General features: G+C 36.8%; 1 protein-coding gene across 1 annotated transcript in view; it reads left to right on the top strand.

Annotated features, from left to right (window-relative positions):
• The window catches only part of slit3 (slit homolog 3 (Drosophila)), a 672,803-nt gene that overhangs the window by 644,718 nt on the left and 5,252 nt on the right, over window positions 1–22,833 (top strand). Inside the window, 4 exon segments of the mRNA XM_062039879.1 lie at window positions 17,960–18,114; window positions 18,317–18,468; window positions 22,338–22,495; window positions 22,589–22,794. Of these exon segments, the coding sequence (XP_061895863.1) occupies window positions 17,960–18,114; window positions 18,317–18,468; window positions 22,338–22,495; window positions 22,589–22,794 (671 nt within the window).

The following is a 22,833-nucleotide window of genomic DNA, read 5'->3' as shown; positions in this document are numbered from 1 at the left end:
TATATATGTGTGTGTGATTGATTTATTGATACTTTTATTAGTAGATTGCACAGTACAGTACATATTCTGTACAATTGACCCCTAAATTGTAACACCCGAATACGTTTTTCAACTTGTTTAAGTCGGGGTCCACGTAAATCAATTCATGTGTCCAAAGGTGAAAATTGCCACAAACAATTATTTTTGTAATCTGTCATTTGTTCGAATAATCGAGTAAAACACATCCTCAATGCGTCTTTTAAGGGGAAAAAAATGAAATAAACAAGGATTTTCTGATGAGCTTCATTCCTTCTTCTTATAAATGCACTTAACATGGCACTTTTTTACCATAGGAGCATCACTATACATTTATATTATTTTCAAAATATTTAAACAAGTTAAAAAAAAAAACAACTGTGCAGCTTAAAACCAGGTTATAGATAATAAAGAATCACAATAAACAAATAGACTGATATATTGAGTGTCAAAGACACATGCACAATTATAAAGGTTCTAATTGGAGGAGTTGTGCTTGATTGTTGATCAAACGACTCGTTTAGCATCAACATACAAACTGTAGATACTAACATGTGTTTGGATAACACTTTTGTTATGCAAGTCAAACATTTAAGATGGTGTTAGCTACCAAAATAGACCCGTATCTTCTTTCTTCTTGTTTGCGGCTCTTAAATAGGAGGGATACTTTCCAAAAATGTGCTGCATCAGCTCAATTTGAATAGTGCAAACATTTATGTCAGTTTTAATTGATCGCAAAATCCGTGATAGCTTCGCTCGTCTTCTTTGGGCCCTTTGCTCTCTTTTTCCCCTCTTCCTTGAGTCATCTTCCTCTAATACTTTAAGGATAAACGTTGGAAATCGTACATTTTGAATCTTAAACTTTAGTAATGAGGATGAGTGATGATTACTGGGGCGGCGTGGCTCAGTTGGTAGAGCGACTGTGCCAGCAACTTGAGGGGTGCAGGTTCGATCCCCGCTTATGTCATGGTCACTGCCGTTGTGTCCTTGGGCAGGACACTTTACCCACCTGCTCCCAGTGCCACCCACACAGGTTTAAATGTAACTTAGACCATGGGTTTCACTATGTAATGTGCTTTGAGTCACTAGAGAAAAGCGCTATATAAACATAATTCACTTCATTACATTTAGCGACGTTTTTACAGAGCAATGTGATTCAAAATACATATAATTTAATAACCTTGTCTCATAAACCTCACACTTTCGTGCGCCTATCTACTGACTTCCTTCTTTAATGTTTCTATTGGTCTAAAGGGCAGTTGCAAGTGAGCCCTTTGAAATTTGCCTAGCAACAGGCAGCCTAGCAGGTAACTGCAATAAAAAAAAACGCAGTTGTTGTGTGTCGCTGCATTTTGTTTCGGTGCTGAAGTTGCGGTGATTTATGAGTGAGTTTCCTGCAAGTAGCCAATTTTAATGTAAACTATTAAAAATAATAAATAAATACATTGAGGGGAAAAAAATGGCCAATATTGCTTTTTCCTGTTTGGTTGCAGAAATCTTGCGTTCCACGCAAAATGGCGCGTTAAAGTGCTGCAGCTCCGTGCATATGATGAGCTTCTTTCGATAGCGGTCTGACTGTTGGTGGTCAAAGTGTCTTGAACTGGAATTCTTGGCATAAAGACACAGACATTCCTCAAACATTATACAGAGTTGGAAATGCTCTGAGGCAATGCACATATTCATACACCACAACATACAAGGCCAAAAATACATTCTTTCCTGGAACACTACATCATAGAGCTATATATGTGTGTGTGTATGTATATATACTGTATATATATATATATATATATATATATATATATATATATATATATATATATATATATATATATATATATATATATATATATATATATATATATATATATATATATATATACAGTACAGGCCAAAAGTTTGGACACACCTTCTCATTCAATGCGTTTTCTTTATTTTCATGACTATTTACATTGTAGATTGTCACTGAAGGCATCACAACTATGAATGAACACATGTGGAGTTATGTACTTAACAAAAAAAAGGTGAAATAACTGAAAACATGTTTTGTATTCTCGTTTCTTCAAAATAGCCACCCTTTGCTCTGATTACTTTTTTTCGCACACTCTTGGCATTCTCTCGATGAGCTTCAAGAGGTAGTAACGGTTTTCACTTCACAGGTGTGCTTGAAGCTCATACATAATATATGTATATACATATACATATATACACACGTATATGTGTATATATGTATATATATATATATATATATATTAGGGATGTCCGATATTATCGGCCGATAAATGCTTCAAAATGTAATATCGGAAATTATCGGTATCGGTTTCAAAATGATCGGTATCGGTTTCAAAAAGTAAAATGTATGACTTGTACACGGACGTAGGGAGAAGTACAGAGCGCCAATAAACCTTGAAGGCACTGCCTTTGCGTGCCGACCCGGTCACATAATATCTACGGCTTTTGAGACACTCACAAGTGAATGCAAGTCATACTTGGTCAACAGCCATACAAGTCACACTGAGGGTGACCGTATAAACAACTTTAACACTGTTACAAATATGCGCCACACTGTGAACCCACACCAGACAAGAATGACAAACACATTTCGGGAGAACATCCGCACCGTAACTCAACATAAACACAACAGAACAAATACCCGGAACCCCTTGCAGCACTAACTCTTCCGGGACGCTACAATATATACAACCCCCGCTACTCCCTACCCCCCCACCTCAACTCCGCCCCCCCCCCCCCCCCAACCCTGCCCACCTCAACCTCCTAATGCTCTCTCAGGGAGAGCATGTCCCAAATTCCAAGCATGTTAAAAAAAATAATGCACTTTGTGACTTCAATAATAAATATGGCAGTGCCATGTTGGCATTTTTTTTCCCATAACTTGAGTTGATTTATTTTGGAAAATCTTGTTACATTGTTTAATGTATCCAGCGGGGCATCACAACAAAATTAGGCATAATAATGTGTTAATTCCACGACTTTATATATCGGTATCTGTTGATATCGGTATCGTAATTAAGAGTTGGACAATATCGGAATATTGGATATCGGCCATTATCGGACATATCTAATATATATATATATATATATATATATATATATATATATATATATATATATATATATATATATATATATATATATAAATATATATATATATATATATATATATATTAGAGATGTCCGATAATATCGGCCGATACATGCGTTAAAATGTAATATCGGAAATTATCGGTATCATTTTTTTTAAATTATCGGTATCGTTTTTTGTTTTTTTGTTGTTGTTTTTTTGTTGTTTTTTTATGTTTTTTTTCATTAAATCAACATAAAAAACACAAGATACACTTACAATTAGTGCACCAACCCAAAAAACTTCCCTCCCCCATTTACACTCATTCACACAAAAGGGTTGTTTCTTTCTGTTATTAATATTGTGGTTCCTACATTATATATCAATATATATCAATACAGTCTGCAAGGGATACAGTCCGTAAGCACACATGATTGTGCGTGCTGCTGGTCCACTAATAGTACTAACCTTTAACAGTTAATTTTACTCATTTTCATTAATTACTAGTTTCAATGTAATTGTTTTACTTTCTTTTTTATTCAAGAAAATGTTTTTAATTTATTCGTCTTATTTTATTTTATTAATTTTTTTAAAAAGTACCTTATCTTCACCATACCTGGTTGTCCAAATTAGGCATAATAATGTGTTAATTCCACGACTGTATATATCGGTTGATATCGGTATCGGTTGATATCGGTAATTGAAGAGTTGGACAATATTCGATATCGGCAAAAAGCCATTATCGGACATCCCTAATAAATATATATATATATATATATATATATATATATATATATATATATATATATATATATATATATATATATATATATATATATATATATATATATATATATATATATATATAAGAAAGTTTCTTAAATGAAAAGTTGATTCTTGGAAAAAAAGAAAAGAGGAATAAACAGTGAAGCAGCTGCTGTCTCAGCAACGACTAATTGAGGTTACCAATACAGGAGTGGCTGGCATGCCTGCTGCATGTCACTTTAATTAAGTTTGGCTGCTGCACACACAAACACATGCTGGCTTGTATGCACAAGTGGCACAAACATGCATTGTATAAACACAGAAAGAGTCATAAATGAGTCTCGAACAACCAGGAAATGCCTAATTAGATTCAAAACCAGTTTTTTGAAATCATAAAAAGGAGGTATGATTTTAAGCAGGTGTCTTTTTAATCGAATAAGACTATTTGTATGTTGTTATGTTTTTATTCGATGTTAAAATGAAGTCAGTCGGGATGCAGGGAGACGGAGTAATTGTCAAAATCCACCATTTCGGAAAAATCTAATCAAATCTAGGAAAATGAGACACAAACTGCAAACTGTATGCTAAGAAAATGTGCTTGCCGTCTGCTGCCACCTAGTGGAGCCTTGGTGGCATGGCAGAATTTAATTGTACTAACTTGGAGCAAAACTAAAAAAAACTAACTAATGTCCTCAGCTGTTTCAATGTCTGTTTTGATTGTAAGCCTCTTGAAATGAAAAGCAGCCTTTTTCGGCCGTCCAATAGGAGCAAGAAAGAACATTTCAAAGCGGAAGAGAAACAGGACAAAATATTGAGGCCATCATCGTGCCTGGATTAGATTGTGATTGAATTACACGGCTCCTAATAGGAACCATGTATACGCCTGCTTTGTCTCCTCAGCAACCGGCTAAATGCTAAACTGGTTTGTTGTGGAGAGAAGAGGAGGCAGGAAGTGGACTGTCACTGTGGATGTAACGCATGAACGTCTCCGGACTCCACCTTGAAGCAATTATCGGATCTTGAAATATCAAGATGAATTGGGGTTGAAACGCGTATTGTGGTTAACACGGTTTAAAGATGGAGGGGCTGTGTCAAATAAAAAAGAATAACATAGTCCGTGTCGGGGGTTATTTTTGCCACACCTTGCAGTTTAGTTAACTTTCCAGGGGGGTCGGCAACCCGCGGCTCTCTAGAAATAATTTTTTTTCGTTTTAGTATGTTTTTTTTGTTTGAGGACAAACATGACACAAACCTTTTCCAATTGTTAGAAAGTTCACTAACTGTCCTACAAATTTTGGCGGTTCTTGAACTCACCGTAGTGTGGACTGTGACGCAACAGTTTGTTTACATGTAAAGTCTTCCAATCCGTCTTTGTCTCATTTTGTCCACCAAAAGTTTTATGCTGTGCGTGAATGCACAAAGGTGCACTTTGTCGACGTTACCGACTTGTTGGGGTGCTAATGACTCAGTGCATGACTGCAAGCTAATCAATGCTAACATGCTATTTAGGCTTGCTGTATGTACATATTGCATCATTATACCTCATTTGTAGGTATATTTGAGCTCGTTTAATATCCTTTACTTCTATCTGTCATGTCTGTGTGATCATGTTTTGTTTTAGTTATGTTCGGTTTTGTTTTTGGACTCTTTGTGCACTCTTGTTTTGTCACCATGACGACCGCACCTGTTTTCACGTTCGGACTCACACACCTGTTGTCAATCATGTCTGTATTATTTAAGCCCATTGTTTTCAGTTAGTCGGCCTGGCGACATTACACTTTATCATCACTCTGCTTCATGCCATGTTCACAGTTCCATGCCAAGTAAGTTTTTGTTTCATGTTCATTGTTTTTTGCCTTTGTGCAAGTCTTTTGTTTTCATTAGCCAAGTTTTGTACCTCTTCTGTGAGCGCTTTTTGTTTGTTCCTTTTTTGATGGATTCATTAAAAAATGTACTCACATTTACGTCTTGCCCGTGCCAACTTTCCGTTGCCTTCCGGGAAAACAAACCCCAAGGACCAAGTCTTGACACTATCCTCTTTGTATATCATTTATCTGTATGTCATATTGGCTGCACTTCAGATAGTTGTTTGTGAGCCATGTTGTTCCAGACCACAGCAAACATTACCCAGCTTGCCAAAGATTGTAACAAATCCATTAGAAGAAGATAGTTTTAGGCCACTCCTTCTCTGTCTCATTTTGTCCACCAAACATTTTACACTGTGCGTGAATGCTCAAAGGTGAGCTTTGTTGATTTTATTGATTTGCTGGAGTGGTAATCAGGCATATTTGGTCAATCCATAACCGCAAGCTAATCGATGATAATATGCTATTTAGGCTAGCTGTATGTACATATTGCATCATTATGCCCTTATTTGTAGGTAAATTTGAGCTCTCACTGAGTTTGACGGTTGAATGCTGATTGGCTGTTACTTGCATGAATATTTTAATGATCGACTTGTTTGTCTATCCATACATTAGTTTATAATGTACAATAAAACGTTTAGACCAGCCCACATTTAGGGAAAATTCAAGCCCCTCCTCGATCAAGTAACCCCTGCCTGCAGCGGGGGTGAACCCATGGGTCAAACATTTAGCCCCTCCTCGATCTGCGGGCTGCAGCCAGGGGCACTTGACCTTACCTGGCTACCAGACACCCTCTCCGCTGATAAATAGCCCCCTTGGGAAATTGAAAATGTTTTCACTGTATCTACAGTCAAAAAAAGGACTAATTGGATTAACTCAATTCAATTGTGGGCCAGTTTTCTACGCAATAGATATACAGTTTGTAACTTCAACTCAAATAAAAAAAGGTCTGTCTAACGTTATTTAATTAGGGTTCATTTGATTAAGTTTTATAAGATACATGTAAAATGATTTTATTTAAATCATTGAATGAAGTACATTTTAATACAACCGACTCAATTTATTTTACCCTATTTTCCAGACTATAAGGCGCACTTAAAATCTTTTTTTTTTGTCTCAAAACTCGACAGTGCGCCTTATAACCCGGTGCGCCTAATGTAAGGAATACGTTTGGTTGAGCTTACCCACCTCGAAGCTATTTTATTTGGTACATGGTGTAGTGATAAGTGTGACCAGTAGATGGCAGTCAAACATAAGAAATAAGTGTAGGCTGCACTATGATGGCAATATGACTCACGTAAACAACACCAACATTTTAAATGTTCCATTGAAAATATAGAACATTACACACGGCGCTCAAAAATCTATCAAAACGTTTTAGTACGACTTTGGTAAGCTATGAAGCCGCAACGCTTGATGGATTGTACTGTGTAGGAGTATTATTATGGTGTGTGTATAAGGTAAGACATATTATCTGGCGTTTTGTTTCGCAATATTGTGCAAAAGCAACTTTTCTTACTTTGTGGTACCTGCTGATCTGTATTTGGGATCTGCATAAATCCTGAAAAATTGCGCACGTCAGCCTTTGTAGTCCGTGCCGACACCGTAGTCGATAAGCTTCTTCTTTTTCTCTATCTTACATTCATCCTCCGCCGTTGCCATTTCTAATATAAAGTAGTGTAAAGTTCTTACTTATATCTGTCAGTAAACTCGCCATGAAAGCTCTAAAACATACCGGTGTAGTGAGTTTACATTATTCACCCAAGGAACTTTAGTTATTAGAGAGTTCCGGGTGTTGTTTCCTGATGAGGAGATGCTGCTCCGTTATTGATTTAAGTAAAGTCTGAATGTCATTAAAACAGTTAGCGCCATCTTTTGACACTTCTTCCACTCCCGTCCTTGCACGCTACACCGCTACAACAAAGATGACGGGGAGAAGACGCTGCCGAAGGTGAGCCACGTAAATAAGAGCGCCCACAAAACGGCGCATCCGGAAGAGACTGTCAGAAAGTGACTTGAAGATGATCTGTAAAACATCATCTGTGCAACATTTTGACCAAAGAACCACCATTACATGTTATGCAGACCACAAGGAAGTCTTTTACATTTAGAAAACAATTATCATAATATGACTCCTTTAATGTGCACTATAAGTGCCTAATATATGAAAAAAGATTAAAAATAGACCATTCATCGGCAGTGCGCCTTATAATCCGGTGCGCCCTATGGTCCGGAAAAAACGGTAGTTTGTACACATGTGTGCTTGTTCAAAGCAATACATTTAATTTGGTCTCTCAATAGATACACATATATTCCAGTTTCTGATCTTTTATTTGGATTGCACACGCGTTTAATATATTGGCAGGCTTGAATAAGTCCGTATCGATTAATATAAAAAACATATACCGTAATTTCCGGACTATAAGCCGCACCTGACTATAAGCCGCACCAGCTAAATTTAGGGGAAAATACAGATTGCTCCATATACAAGCCGCACCCGACTATAAGCCGCAGGGTTTTGATGTGTAATTAGCGTAGTATATAGGGGTTCCTGCTACCACGGAGGGGATTGTCGGGACAGAGATGACTGTTTGGGAACGCAAAGCGTCCCATTTATTAACAATAAATCTTTCAATCATTCAATCAAACTTTCACATCTTTGACATGGCGAACAGCATTCGTGCAGAGTACAAATAATACAACGGTGCAAAGTAATACAAAGTGCTCGCCTGTACGTTATCAAAATAACCAGCCTACCGGTATATGAAAAGTCAGTCTTTAATCATTGTGTCATCGTCTTCCTCCTGGCGTACTAAAACCACCGAAATCCTCTTCGTCGGTGTCGGAGAAGAACAGGGCGTAAATAAGCCGCACCCTTGTATAAGCCGCAGGGACCAGAACGAGGGGAAAAAGTAGCGGCTTATAGTCCGGAAATTACGGTATTGCGTTACAGTTTTTAAAGCCGTATCGCCCTGCCCTATGTCGGGGGTCAGCAACCTGCGGCTCTTTAGCGCCGCCCTAGTGGCTCCCTGAACCTCTTTCAGAGATGTGTGAAAATGGAAAAAGATGAAGAAAAACAAATATTTTATGTTTTGATATATTTTCTGTAGGAGAACAAACATGACACAAACCTTCCTAATTGTTAGAAATCCCACTGTTTATGTTATACATGCTTCACTGATGAGAGTTTTGTCCAACTAATTTCAGCGATTCTTGAACTCATCGTAGTTTGTTTACATGTACTACTTCTTTGTCTCATTTTGTCCACCAAACGTTTTATGCTGTGCGTGAATGCACAAAGGTGAACTTTGTTGATTTTATCGATTTGCTGGAGATTTGCGTCAGCCTGCGACACATAGTCATTTTGATAGTAGGCTAATATAGACACTTACGTCATGTGTTGCCTTTATTGTAACACTTATATAAGGTTTTAATTTTTTGCGGCTCCAGACAGATTTTTTTTTTGTATTATTGGTCCAATATGGCTCTTTCAACACTTTGGGTTGCCGACCCCTGCCCTATGTGAAGTATACGCCCGGTGGTCCGTGTGGAAGGAGGTTTTCCCTTCCTTTAAAAGACGCAACTTCCAAACAATGAGCGAGATGAAAGACGGTCACACATAATTGTTAGTACATCTTTAAAAAGCCAATTATTTACATAAAAAGGACCTTTAAAAAAAACGCTTGTTAGCTGTGTCTGTTTTGTCCTCTTCCTTCTTCAGCATTTGTATTTGAAAAAAAATTAAATAAAACAAGCCATAATCTGAATGCTTTATAAACGTCTGTCAATCACATGTCGGGCTGTTTTTCGGGCTTGCAAAACAAAAGCGCTTTTGTGTTGATTTTTACGACGCGGGAGACTTCAGCATGCTTTTTTTTTTTTTTTTTTTTTCGTTTGGGTTTTGTTGGGGTAAACTTAGCATGGTCGCCCCCTGGTTTTCTTTCAACATGCCCCCGCCCCCACCCGGCTTTGTCCCTGCCTGTGCCAAACCACTGTCTCTCTAGCTGTCTGACTCCCCCCCCCCCCCAGCTAAAACCACGTAGCGGGGGGACCGTATGGCGTGGTTGCCAAGGTCAAACGAGGGGCACAAGGTCATCATCTTTATTCATGCCACACATCTGGACTTTCGTTTTGCTGAGACGGCCGACTGAAAGACTTTTGGCAACCAGAAAGAAACATTAGATATTCCCAATCAGTAATGTTGTACATATTTCTGGAACATTTGAAGTTTAAATGATTGTTTTTTTTATAAATTCTGATTTTAGCCGCCTTGTGTTCTCTCGCATTAAAAATCAGAAGGGATGTTTTTCAGCAAATAAAACGGTAACCACGTCTCAAGATTCACCCCCAAAAAAGTATGTTATGAATTGAAATCTACAGTATTTACTTACCATATTTTTCGGACTATAAGGCGGACTTAAAATCCTTTTATTTTCTCAAAACTCGACAGTGTGCCTTATAACCTGGTGCGCATAATGTATGGAATCATTTTGGTTGTGCTTACTGACCTCGAAGCTATTTTATTTGGTGTGACCAGTCACACATAAGAGATATGTGTAGACTGCAATATGACTCGAGTAAACAACACCAAAATTGGATATGCTCCATTGAAAATACAGAACATTACACAGGGTTCTCAAAATGATAAGTGTGACCAGTAGATGGCAGTCACACATAAGAGATAAGTGTAGACTGCATAATGATGGCAGTCACACATAAGAGATACGTGTCTACTGCAATATGATGGCAGTCACACATAAGAGATACGTGTCGACTGCAATATGATGGCAGTCACACATAAGAGATACGTGTCGACTGCAATATGACTCAAGTAAACACCACCAAAATGTTGTATGCTTCATTGAAAATATAGAACATTACACAGGGTTCTCAAAAATGATAAGTGTGACCAGTAGATGGCAGTCACACATAAGAGATATGTGTAGACTGCATAATGATGGCAGTCACACATAAGAGATACGTGTAGACTGCAATGTGACTCGCGTAAAAAACACCAAAATGTTATATGCTCAATTGAAAATATAGAACATTACACAGGGCTCTCAAAATGATAAGTGTGACCAGTAGATGGCAGTCACACATAATATATACGTGTAGACTGCAATATGACTCAAGTAAACAACACCAAAATGTTATATGCTCCATTGAAAATATAGAACATTACACAGGGTTCTCAAAAATTGTAAGTGTGACCAGTAGATGGCAGTCACACATAAGAGATACGTGTCGACTGCAATATGATGGCAGTCACACATAAGAGATACATGTAGACTGCAATATGATGGCAGTCACACATAAGAGATACGTGTCGACTGCAATATGACTCAAGTCAACACCACCAAAATGTTGTATGCTCCATTGAAAATATAGAACATTACACAGGGTTCTCAAAAATGATAAGTGTGACCAGTAAATGGCAGTCACACATAAGAGATATGTGTAGACTGCAATATGACTCAAGTAAACAACACCAAAATGTTATATGCGCCATTGAAAATATAGAACATTTCACAGGGTTCTCAAAAATGATAAGTGTGACCAGTAGATGGCAGTCACACATAAGAGATATGTGTAGACTGCATAATGATGGCAGTCACACATAAGAGATACGTGTAGACTGCAATGTGACTCATGTAAAAAACACCAAAATGTTATATGCTCAATTGAAAATATAGAACATTACACAGGGCTCTCAAAAATTATAAGTGTGACCAGTAGATGGCAGTCACACACAAGAGATATGTGTAGACTGCATAATGATGGCAGTCACACATAAGAGATATGTGTAGACTGCAATATGACTCACATAAACAACACCAAAATTTGATATGCTCCATTGAAAATATAGAACATTACACAGGGTTCTCAAAAATGATAAGTGTGACCAGTAAATGGCAGTCACACATAATAGATATGTGTAGACTGCAATATGACTCAAGTAAACAACACCAAAATGTTATATGCTCCATTGAAAATATAGAACATTACACAGGGTTCTCAAAAATTGTAAGTGTGACCAGTAGATGGCAGTCACACATAAGAGATACGTGTCGACTGCAATATGATGGCAGTCACACATAAGAGATATGTGTAGACTGCAATATGACTCAAGTAAACAACACCAAAATGTTATATGCTCCTTTGAAAATATAGAACATTACACAGGGTTGTCAAAAATTATAAGTGTGACCAGTAGATGGCAGTCACACATAAGAGATACGTGTCGACTGCAATATGACTCAAGTAAACAACACCAAAATGTTATATGCTCCATTGAAAGTATAGAACATTACACAGGGTTCTCAAAAATGATAAGTGTAACCAGTAGATGGCAGTCACACATAAGAGATATGTGTAGACTGCATAATGATGGCAGTCACACATAAGAGACACGTGTAGACTGCAATATGACTCACGTAAACAACACCAAAATGTTGTATGCTCAATTGAAAATATAGAACATTACATAGGGTTCTCAAAAATTATAAGTGTGACCAGTAGATGGCAGTCACACACAAAAGATATGTGTAGACTGCATAATGATGGCAGTCACACATAAGAGATACGTGTAGACTGCAATGTGAATCACGTAAACAACACCAAAATGTTATATGCTCAATTGAAAATATAGAACATTACACAGGGTTCTCAAAAATGATAAGTGTGACCAGTAGATGGCAGTCACACATAAGAGATATGTGTAGACTGCATAATGATGGCAGTCACACATAAGAGACACGTGTAGACTGCAATATGACTCACGTAAACAACACCAAAATGTTATATGCTCAATTGAAAATATAGAACATTACACAGGGTTCTCAAAAATGATAAGCGTGACCAGTAAATGGCAGTCACACATAATAGATATGTGTAGACTGCAATATGACTCAAGTAAACAACACCAAAATGTTATATGCTCCATTGAAAATATAGAACATTACACAGGGTTCTCAAAAATTGTAAGTGTGACCAGTAGATGGCAGTCACACATAAGAGATACGTGTCGACTGCAATATGATGGCAGTCACACATAAGAGATACGTGTAGACTGCAATGTGACTCACGTAAAAAACACCAAAATGTTATATGCTCAATTGAAAATATAGAACATTACACAGGGCTCTCAAAATGATAAGTGTGACCAGTAGATGGCAGTCACACATAATATATACGTGTAGACTGCAATATGACTCAAGTAAACAACACCAAAATGTTATAAGCTCCATTGAAAATATAGAACATTACACAGGGTTCTCAAAAATGATAAGTGTGACCAGTAGATGGCAGTCACACATAAGAGATATGTGTAGACTGCATAATGATGGCAGTCACACATAAGAGACACGTGTAGACTGCAATATGACTCAAGTAAACAACACCAAAATGTTATATGCGCCATTGAAAATATAGAGCATTACACAGGGTTCTCAAAAATGATAAGTGTGACCAGTAGATGGCAGTCACACATAAGAGATATGTGTAGACTGCATTATGATGGCAGTCACACATAAGAGATACGTGTAGACTGCAATGTGACTCACGTAAAAAACACCAAAATGTTATATGCTCAATTGAAAATATAGAACATTACACAGGGCTCTCAAAATGATAAGTGTGACCAGTAGATGGCAGTCACACATAATATATACGTGTAGACTGCAATATGACTCAAGTAAACAACACCAAAATGTTATATGCTCAATTGAAAATATAGAACATTACACAGGGTTCTCAAAAATGATAAGTGTGACCAGTAGATGGCAGTCACACACAAGAGATATGTGTAGACTGCATAATGATGGCAGTCACACATAAGAGATATGTGTAGACTGCAATATGACTCAAGTAAACAACACCAAAATGTTATATGCTCAATTGAAAATATAGAACATTACATAGGGTTCTCAAAAATTATAAGTGTGACCAGTAGATGGCAGTCACACACAAGAGATATGTGCAGACTGCATAATGATGGCAGTCACACATAAGAGATATGTGTAGACTGCAATATGACTCACATAAACAACACCAAAATTTGATATGCTCCATTGAAAATATAGAACATTACACAGGGTTCTCAAAAATGATAAGTGTGACCAGTAAATGGCAGTCACACATAAGAGATATGTGTAGACTGCAATATGACTCAAGTAAACAACACCAAAATGTTATATGCGCCATTGAAAATATAGAACATTACACAGGGTTCTCAAAAATGATAAGTGTGACCAGTAGATGGCAGTCACACATAAGAGATATGTGTAGACTGCATAATGATGGCAGTCACACATAAGAGATACGTGTAGACTGCAATTTGACTCACGTAAACAACACCAAAATGTTATATGCTCAATTGAAAATATAGAACATTACACAGGGCTCTCAAAATGATAAGTGTGACCAGTAGATGGCAGTCACACATAATATATATGTGTAGACTGCAATATGACTCAAGTAAACAACACCAAAATGTTATATGCTCCATTGAAAATATAGAACATTACACAGGGTTCTCAAAAATGATAAGTGTGACCAGTAGATGGCAGTCACACATAAGAGATATGTGTAGACTGCATAATGATGGCAGTCACACATAAGAGACACGTGTAGACTGCAATATGACTCACGTAAACAACACCAAAATGTTATATGCTCAATTGAAAATATAGAACATTACATAGGGTTCTCAAAAATTATAAGTGTGACCAGTAGATGGCAGTCACACATAAGAGATATGTGTAGACTGCAATATGACTCAAGTAAACAACACCAAAATGTTATATGCTCCATTGAAAATATAGAACATTACACAGGGTTCTCAAAAATTATAAGTGTGACCAGTAGATGGCAGTCACACATAAGAGATACGTGTCGACTGCAATATGACTCAAGTAAACAACACCAAAATGTTATATGCTCCATTGATAATATAGAACATTACACAGGGTTCTCAAAAATTATAAGTCTGACCAGTAAATGGCAGTCACACATAAGAGATATGTGTAGACTGCATAATGATGGCAGTCACACATAAGAGATACGTGTCGACTGCAATATGACTCAAGTGAACAACACCAAAATTGTATATGGTCCATTGAAAATATAGAACATTACACAGGGTTCTCAAAAATCTATCAAAATGTTTTTGTACGACTTTGGTAAGCTATGAAGCCGCACCACACACCTTCTTGCAGTCTACACGCAGTCTCTTGTGTGTGACTGCCATCATATTGCAGTCTACACGTATCTCTTGTGTGTGATTGCCATCGTATTGCAGTCTACACATATCTCGTATGTGTGACTGCCATCATATTGCAGTCTACACATATCTCTTATGTGTGATTGCCATCATATTGCAGTCTACACATATCTCTTGTGCGTGCCTGCCATCATATTGTAGTCTTCACGTATCTCATGTGTGACTGCCATCTTATTGCAGTCTTCACGTATCTCTTATGTGTGGCTGCCATCATATTGCAGTCTACACGTATCTCTTATGTGTGACTGCCATCATTTTACAGTCTACACGTATCTCTTATGTGTGACTGCCATCATATTGCAGTTTACACGTATCTCTTATGTGTGACTGCCATCATATTGCAGTCTACACATATTTCTTGTGTGTGACTGCCATCATATTGCAGTCTACACGTATCTCTTGTGTGTGACTGCCATCATATTGCAGTCTACACGTATCTCTTATGTGTGACTGCCATCATATTGCAGTCTACACGTATCTCTTGTGTGTGACTGCCATCATATTGCAGTCTACACGTATCTCTTATGTGTGACTGCCATCATATTGCAGTCTACACGTACCTTTTATGTGTGACTGCCATCATATTGCAGTCTACACGTATCTCTTGTGTGTGACTGCCATCATATTGCAGTCTACATGTATCTCTTGTGTGTGACTGCCATCATATTGCAGTCTACACGTATCTCTTATGTGTGACTGCCATCATATTGCAGTCTACACGTATCTCTTGTGTGTGACTGCCATCATATTGCAGTCTACACGTATCTCTTATGTGTGACTGCCATCATATTGCAGTCTGCACGTATCTTTTATGTGTGACTGCCATCATATTGCAGTCTACACGTATCTCGTATGTGTGACTGCCATCATATTGCAGTCTACAAATATCTCTTATGTATAATGCATATGTTCCTTTTTGACTGTACTTGAATGTATACTAGACCATTTATATTATTCACGTGTGAATAATGCTGTATAATAGACTGTATTTATATTATTCACATGTGAATAATGCTGTATAGTAGACTATATTTATATTATTCACATGTGAATAATGCTGTATAATAGACTATATTTATATTATTCACATGTGAATAATGCTGTATAATAGACTATATTTATATTATTCACATGTGAATAATGCTGTATAATAGACTGTATTTATATTATTCGCATGTGAATAATGCTGTATAGTAGACTATATTTATATTATTCACGTGTGAATAATGCTGTATTATAGACTATATTTATATTATTCACATGTGAATAATGCTGTATAATAGACTGTATTTATATTATTCGCATGTGAATAATGCTGTATAGTAGACTATATTTATATTATTCACGTGTGAATAATGCTGTATAATAGACTATATTTATATTATTTCCAATGTGAATGATGCTGTATAATAGACTATATTTATATTATTCACATGTGAATAATGCTGTATAATAGAGTGTATTTAAATTATTCACATGTGAATAATGCTGTATAATAGACTGTATTTATATTATTCGCATGTGAATAATGCTGTATAGTAGACTATATTTATATTATTCACGTGTGAATAATGCTGTATAATAGACTATATTTATATTATTCGCATGTGAATAATGCTGTATAGTAGACTATATTTATATTATTCACGTGTGAATAATGCTGTATAATAGAGTGTATTTAAATTATTCACATGTGAATAATGCTGTATAATACACTGTATTTATATTATTCGCATGTGAATAATGCTGTATAATAGACTATATTTATATTATTCACATGTGAATAATGCTGTATAATAGACTGTATTTATATTATTCACATGTGAATAATGCTGTATAATAGACTATATTTATATTATTCGCATGTGAATAATGCTGTATAGTAGACTATATTTATATTATTCACGTGTGAATAATGCTGTATAATAGAGTGTATTTAAATTATTCACATGTGAATAATGCTGTATAATAGACTGTATTTATATTATTCGCATGTGAATAATGCTGTATAATAGACTATATTTATATTATTCACATGTGAATAATGCTGTATAATAGACTGTATTTATATTATTCACATGTGAATAATGCTGTATAATAGACTATATTTATATTATTCACATGTGAATAATGCTGTATAATAGACTGTATTTATATTATTCACATGTAAAAAATACCTAAGTGTTTATTGTTTATTGTGAGCAAACTCTTGTGCTGAATTTCCCCCAGGGATCAATAAAGTACTTTCTATTCTATTCTATTCTATTCTATATGTGACTGCCATCATATTGCAGTCTACATGTCTCTTTCATGTGTCTACTGGCCACACTTAGCATTACACCATGTACCAAATACAATAGCTTCGAGGTCGGTAAGCACATCGGAAATTATTCCGTAAATTAGGCGCACCGGTTATAAGGCGCACTGTCGAGTTTTGAGAAAATGAAAGGATTTTAAGTGCGCCTTATAGTCCGAAAAATACGGTAATTAAAATATAAAATCATAAAAATTGTCAAATAACTAAATCATGAAAAAATGTATACATAATGAATTAATGAAATAATGATAATTATAAAATGTGCTTTTACATTAAATACATTAATGCCATTTATGTATTTAATTCCAATCATTATGAATTACACATTTAGGTAATCATTAAAAGTCTATTTATACATTGAATATTGTCCCATCTGGCCCTTTGCTAACTTCCACTTTTATTGTACTCCTATTGTGTGTTTTTGTGGGGGGGTTGTGTCTGTATGTGTGAACATTTATGACTTTAACTGACAATATTAAGGTAATATGTCGTTGTTTTTCGTTTTCGTTCAATTTTATTCAAGTGCTTGGTTTGCAATCACAACCAAGGGTAAACACTTCAAGAAGTGTGTGTGTGTCTAATTATCATACATTTTGTCCTAATGGGAACCTTCTTTCTGTGTGTTTTACCAGCGTGGAGTCTGTCAATGACGGGCTTTTCCACACGGTGGAGCTGTTGATTCAGAACCGCTCGCTCAGCCTGGTGGTGGATGACGGCGCCCCCAAGAGCCTGGGGAATCTGGCACGCCAACCCTCTCTGGACCACAACACACAGCTATATATAGGAGGTACACACATGTGAAAAAAGCCACATCTTGATGTTGTATACATTTTTCAAGCTCAAATAGCCACAAAAACACAACAAACGCACCTTTTTTTAGGATGTGGTTAAGAGATAGTTGTGTCGTTTCCTCAAAAAGCTGCAAAAAACATCCACCCGTCGCGTTCCGCCCTCCGCAACTTTGCGTCTCACCGCTTCCTCCCACTCAGGCGTGCCCTACCAGGTGATGGCGTCGGGTCTGCGGCCCAGCCCGGAGCGTTCCTCCCAGTCCTTCAACGGCTGCATCCACAACGTCCAAATCAACGGGGAACCGCAAGACCTGAGTTATCGGGCCACGGGAGGCCGACCCGTGGAGGGCAAGGTAATATTTGCGTTATTCCCACAGAAAAGCCTGGAGGTTCTTTATAGCTACTAAAATGTCAGAAATGCTACAATGGTTATATTTGTTGTTTTTTTCTCCCCATTTAAAAATAATAACAATTTAAAGTTTATTTTTATAGCCCAGGGCTCAGCAACCCGAAATGTTGAAAGAGCCATATTGGAACAAAAATACAAACAATTAAATCTGTCTGGAGCCGCAAAAAATTAAAAGTCTTATATAAGTGTTATAATGAAGGCAACACATGATGTAAGTGTCTATTAGCTATATTAGCCTACTATCAAAATGACTTTAAAAGTCTTATATAAGTGTTATAATGAAGGCAACACATGATGTAAGTGTCTGTATTAGCTATATTAGCCTACTATCAAAATGACTTTAAAAGTCTTATATAAGTGTTATAATGAAGGCAACACATGATGTAAGTGTCTATATTAGCTATATTAGCCTACTATCAAAATTACTTTAAAAGTCTTATGTAAGTGTTATAATGAAGGCAACACATGATGTAAGTGTCTATATTAGCTATATTAGCCTACTATCAAAATTACTTTAAAAGTCTTATATAAGTGTTATAATGAAGGCAACACATGATGTAAGTGTCTATATTAGCTATATTAGCCTACTATCAAAATAACTTTAAAAGTCTTATATAAGTGTTATAATGAAGGCAACACATGATGTAAGTGTCTATATTAGCTATATTAGCCTACTATCAAAATGACTTTAAAAGTCTTTTATAAGTGTTATAATGAAGGCAACACATGGTGTAAGTGTCTATATTAGCTATATTAGCCTACTATCAAAATTACTTTAAATGTCTTATATACGTGTTATAATGAAGGCAACACAACATGTAAGTGTCTACATTAGCTATATTAGCCTACTATCAAAATGACTTAAAAGTCTTATATAAGTGTTATAATGAAGGCAACACATGATATTTTGTTATTTATTTATCATTTATTTATGTAAGTGTCTATATTAGCAATTTAGCCTACTATCAAAATGAAGCAAGTCTTCGTTGACAGAAATGCTGCATTTTCATTTTTATTCTACACATTTTTGCAACATTTTGCTGTCAAAGATTGAATCAAATTAGGAGTGTAAAATCCAGTTGGGATGGACTGTAAACAAAAACACACCACAAACATTGGTTAAAAAAAAACCTTCTAAATAGCAAAACTGGTAATTTTCCGTCGTACAAACCAGGCCAAAACCAACCATGTGTTTAGGGCCACACAAAAAGTCAGACAACTCAAACACAAAGTGTAAAGGCCAAGTCGTTACACTATGACCCTTCATTCAGATGTGTGCTTTCGTTGATTAAGAATTTTAGTGTATGGATATTAATCATGAAATGCTGTTATTAGATCGCAGAAATGCTAATAAAAATATATATATTGTACAGACAGAAAGTTACAGGAATGTTCTGTTTATCTTAGCTTACATCTCATTGTGCAACATGTGAATGAATGTGAGCTCTGAAAGGGGTACCATTTCTTCTTCCGGACATAGGGATGTCCGATAATATCTGACTGCCGATACTATTGGCCGATAAATGCTTTAAAATGTAATATCGGAAATTATCGGTATCGGTTCGGAAATTATCGGTTTCAAAAAGTAAAATGTATAACTTTTTCGAAAGCCGCTGTGTAGAGCGCCAATAAACCTTAAAGGCACTTCCTTTGCGTGCCGGCCCAGTCACATAATATCTACGGCTTTTCACACACACAAGTGAATGCAACGCATACTTGGTCAACAGCCATACAGCTCACACTGAGGGTAGCCGTATAAACAACTTTAACACTGTTACAAATATGCGCCACACTGTGAACCCACACCAAACAAGAATGACAAACACATTTCGGGAGAACATCCGCACCGTAATACAACATAAACACAACAGAACAAATAACCAGAACCCCTTGCGGCACTAACTCTTCCGGGACGCTAAAATATACACCCCCCGCTCAGTCCCAGTCTCTCCTGCTCAGCCCGGCTGCTGCTAATAAAGGCGACAGGTGATTAGATAACCAGCCCCAGCTGGGCAATCTACTCACCTGCCGCTGGCTTCCAGGCCGATCCTTACACACCCCGCTCCGCGGCAGGCTCGCAGACCACGCCCCCCTCCACAATTACTTTCCCAAATAATTTATTACATCTATTAAAGAATAATTCGGTATATTATTTTTTGGGGGATATGAATGAGTATTCACACACAGCGCCAGCATTTGGGAACCATGATGAGGTGATAGAAGGTACAATTATAACAAATCGGCAGCATCAGACAAAGTTAAGTGTTGCATCTCGTAGCACATAGCTGTGGCGCGTTCAAGGAACCTTGGATAAAGTTTTTAAAGACAGAGTAGGCTTAGCCTCCCATTAGATGCACCAATGATTATAATTTCAATAATGATGTATTAGTATGATAATCATTATCCAACAATGATAATCAGATAATATATTCATGTTTTTCTGTACAAAATTGTGGAGACATTACAAGCTGCATGATGCATTATTAACGTTTTTATACGTGTTCTAAAAAGCTAGTTTCAACCAAATTAAGTCAATAGTTTGACTGGTGTTACGTTTAGGGCAGGGATGTCCAAACTTTTTCCACTGAGGGCCGCACACGGAAAAATTAAAGCACGTGGGGGCCATTTTGATATTTTTCATTTTCAAACCATAACAAAATATGGATTTTTTTAAAAAAATGTTTACCTTTAGGGGTCTCAGTCATTAAAATGGTAAAGATAAGTAAAATTATTATTATTATTTTTTATTTAACGTTTACAGTAAATATTTGTATCAACTTCAAGTTGATATAAAGTAATTAAAAAAAAAAAGGTTTTATGGCTTTTCTGTCAAAAACAACTTTGTTTTTTATAGTAAAACTGAAATATGCAGTATTTAGTAATTAGAGCCCTAAAAGATCAATAATGCAGGACACCATTGATTTTAATTATTTAATATTTTTGAGTAATCACAGTGAAAAGATAAATAAAATACCACTAAATATATTTGGAATCCAAGAGGTGCCCCACTCATAAAGTAATACATTTTTATTAGGTTTTTTTTTAACTTTCAACACTTAAGTTACGAGATCAACTTCAGATATATCTGTCCATTTTACGTTTGAACTATCATTTTGTTTGTTTTATGCTCTTTTGTCAAAGAAAACTTTGATATTTTTATATGGCAACTACACAATATATGCATTATTTACCACATAAAACATCTTAAAGTGAAATATTTGAAGTAATTGGAGCCCTGAAAATGATTCATTATAACATGGATTTTTTTGTCTTTTTTTTTTTTTTTGGAGCAATGGCAAAAAAAGAAAAATAAAGAAAGACAAAAGAGAAATTAACAGCCTGCACGGCAGCTTTTGTGTAAACATTGCAACTTTTTCTCGTTAGATTTCACCTCATTCCACTTTTTTTAATGTTCTTTTTTATTTTTACAATAGTATTTCCAGAATGTGTGGCAATTAGTTGCGGGCCGCACTTTGGACACCCCTGAAATATGTGTTCCAATCACTCTATCACAAAAAAATAAGAGTTGTAGAAATGATTGAAAAGTCAAGACAGCCATGACATTATGTTCTTTACAAGTGTATGTCAACTTTTGACCACGACTGTATATAAATATAAAAGTGTAACAAAATATCGATAAGGCCAAAAGTAGTGACGGTAAATTATCCATGCACTCTTAAGTTTTTTTAAATGATTAATACAATAAACTTTTCATTGTTCCTCTGTAGTGAATCGTTGTAAAAGGGGCCATGTGTTGATGTCAAGTACCCTGGGATTTCCGGCACTTTTCACACCCTGTCCTTCTGTGTGCAGGGCGATGGCGTCCTGGTGGGCTGCCACTCGTGCAGCGTGTGCGCACACGGCACGTGCCGGGAGGGCGGCGAGATGGGCGTCACCTGCCAGTGCCCGCCGGGACGCAGCGGGGCCTTATGCGAGCAGATGACGGCGCCCAGCCCGTGTCAGGGCAGCAGGTGGGCGGAGTCAGCCATGCAAATTAGCATACTGGAACCATTTAGGGGTGTTCGGGTAAAAAACATTTGGTTTCCTTCTTCCTCCTTCTCCAGATGTGTCCACGGTGTGTGTGTGCCCAAGGGGGCGTCCTACAGCTGCCAGTGCACTGCGGGCTATCAGGGCCAGTTCTGTGAGCGGCAGCAGGAGCCTCTGGCCTGTAGGGGGCAGCATTGCGGGCACGGCGAGTGCAAGGTGTCGGATGGCGGGCAGCCCATCTGCAACTGCATGCCCGGTTACACCGGACCCACCTGCGACACTGGTAAGGCCATCCAAATTGCACTGTAGCAGATAGAGTGTG

Source organism: Entelurus aequoreus, linkage group LG28, assembly GCF_033978785.1.
Source record: "Entelurus aequoreus isolate RoL-2023_Sb linkage group LG28, RoL_Eaeq_v1.1, whole genome shotgun sequence".
Taxonomy (NCBI): Eukaryota; Metazoa; Chordata; class Actinopteri; order Syngnathiformes; family Syngnathidae; genus Entelurus; species Entelurus aequoreus.
The sequence above is the reverse complement of the archived record's forward strand: the minus strand, read 5'-3'. Positions and strand labels throughout refer to the sequence as shown.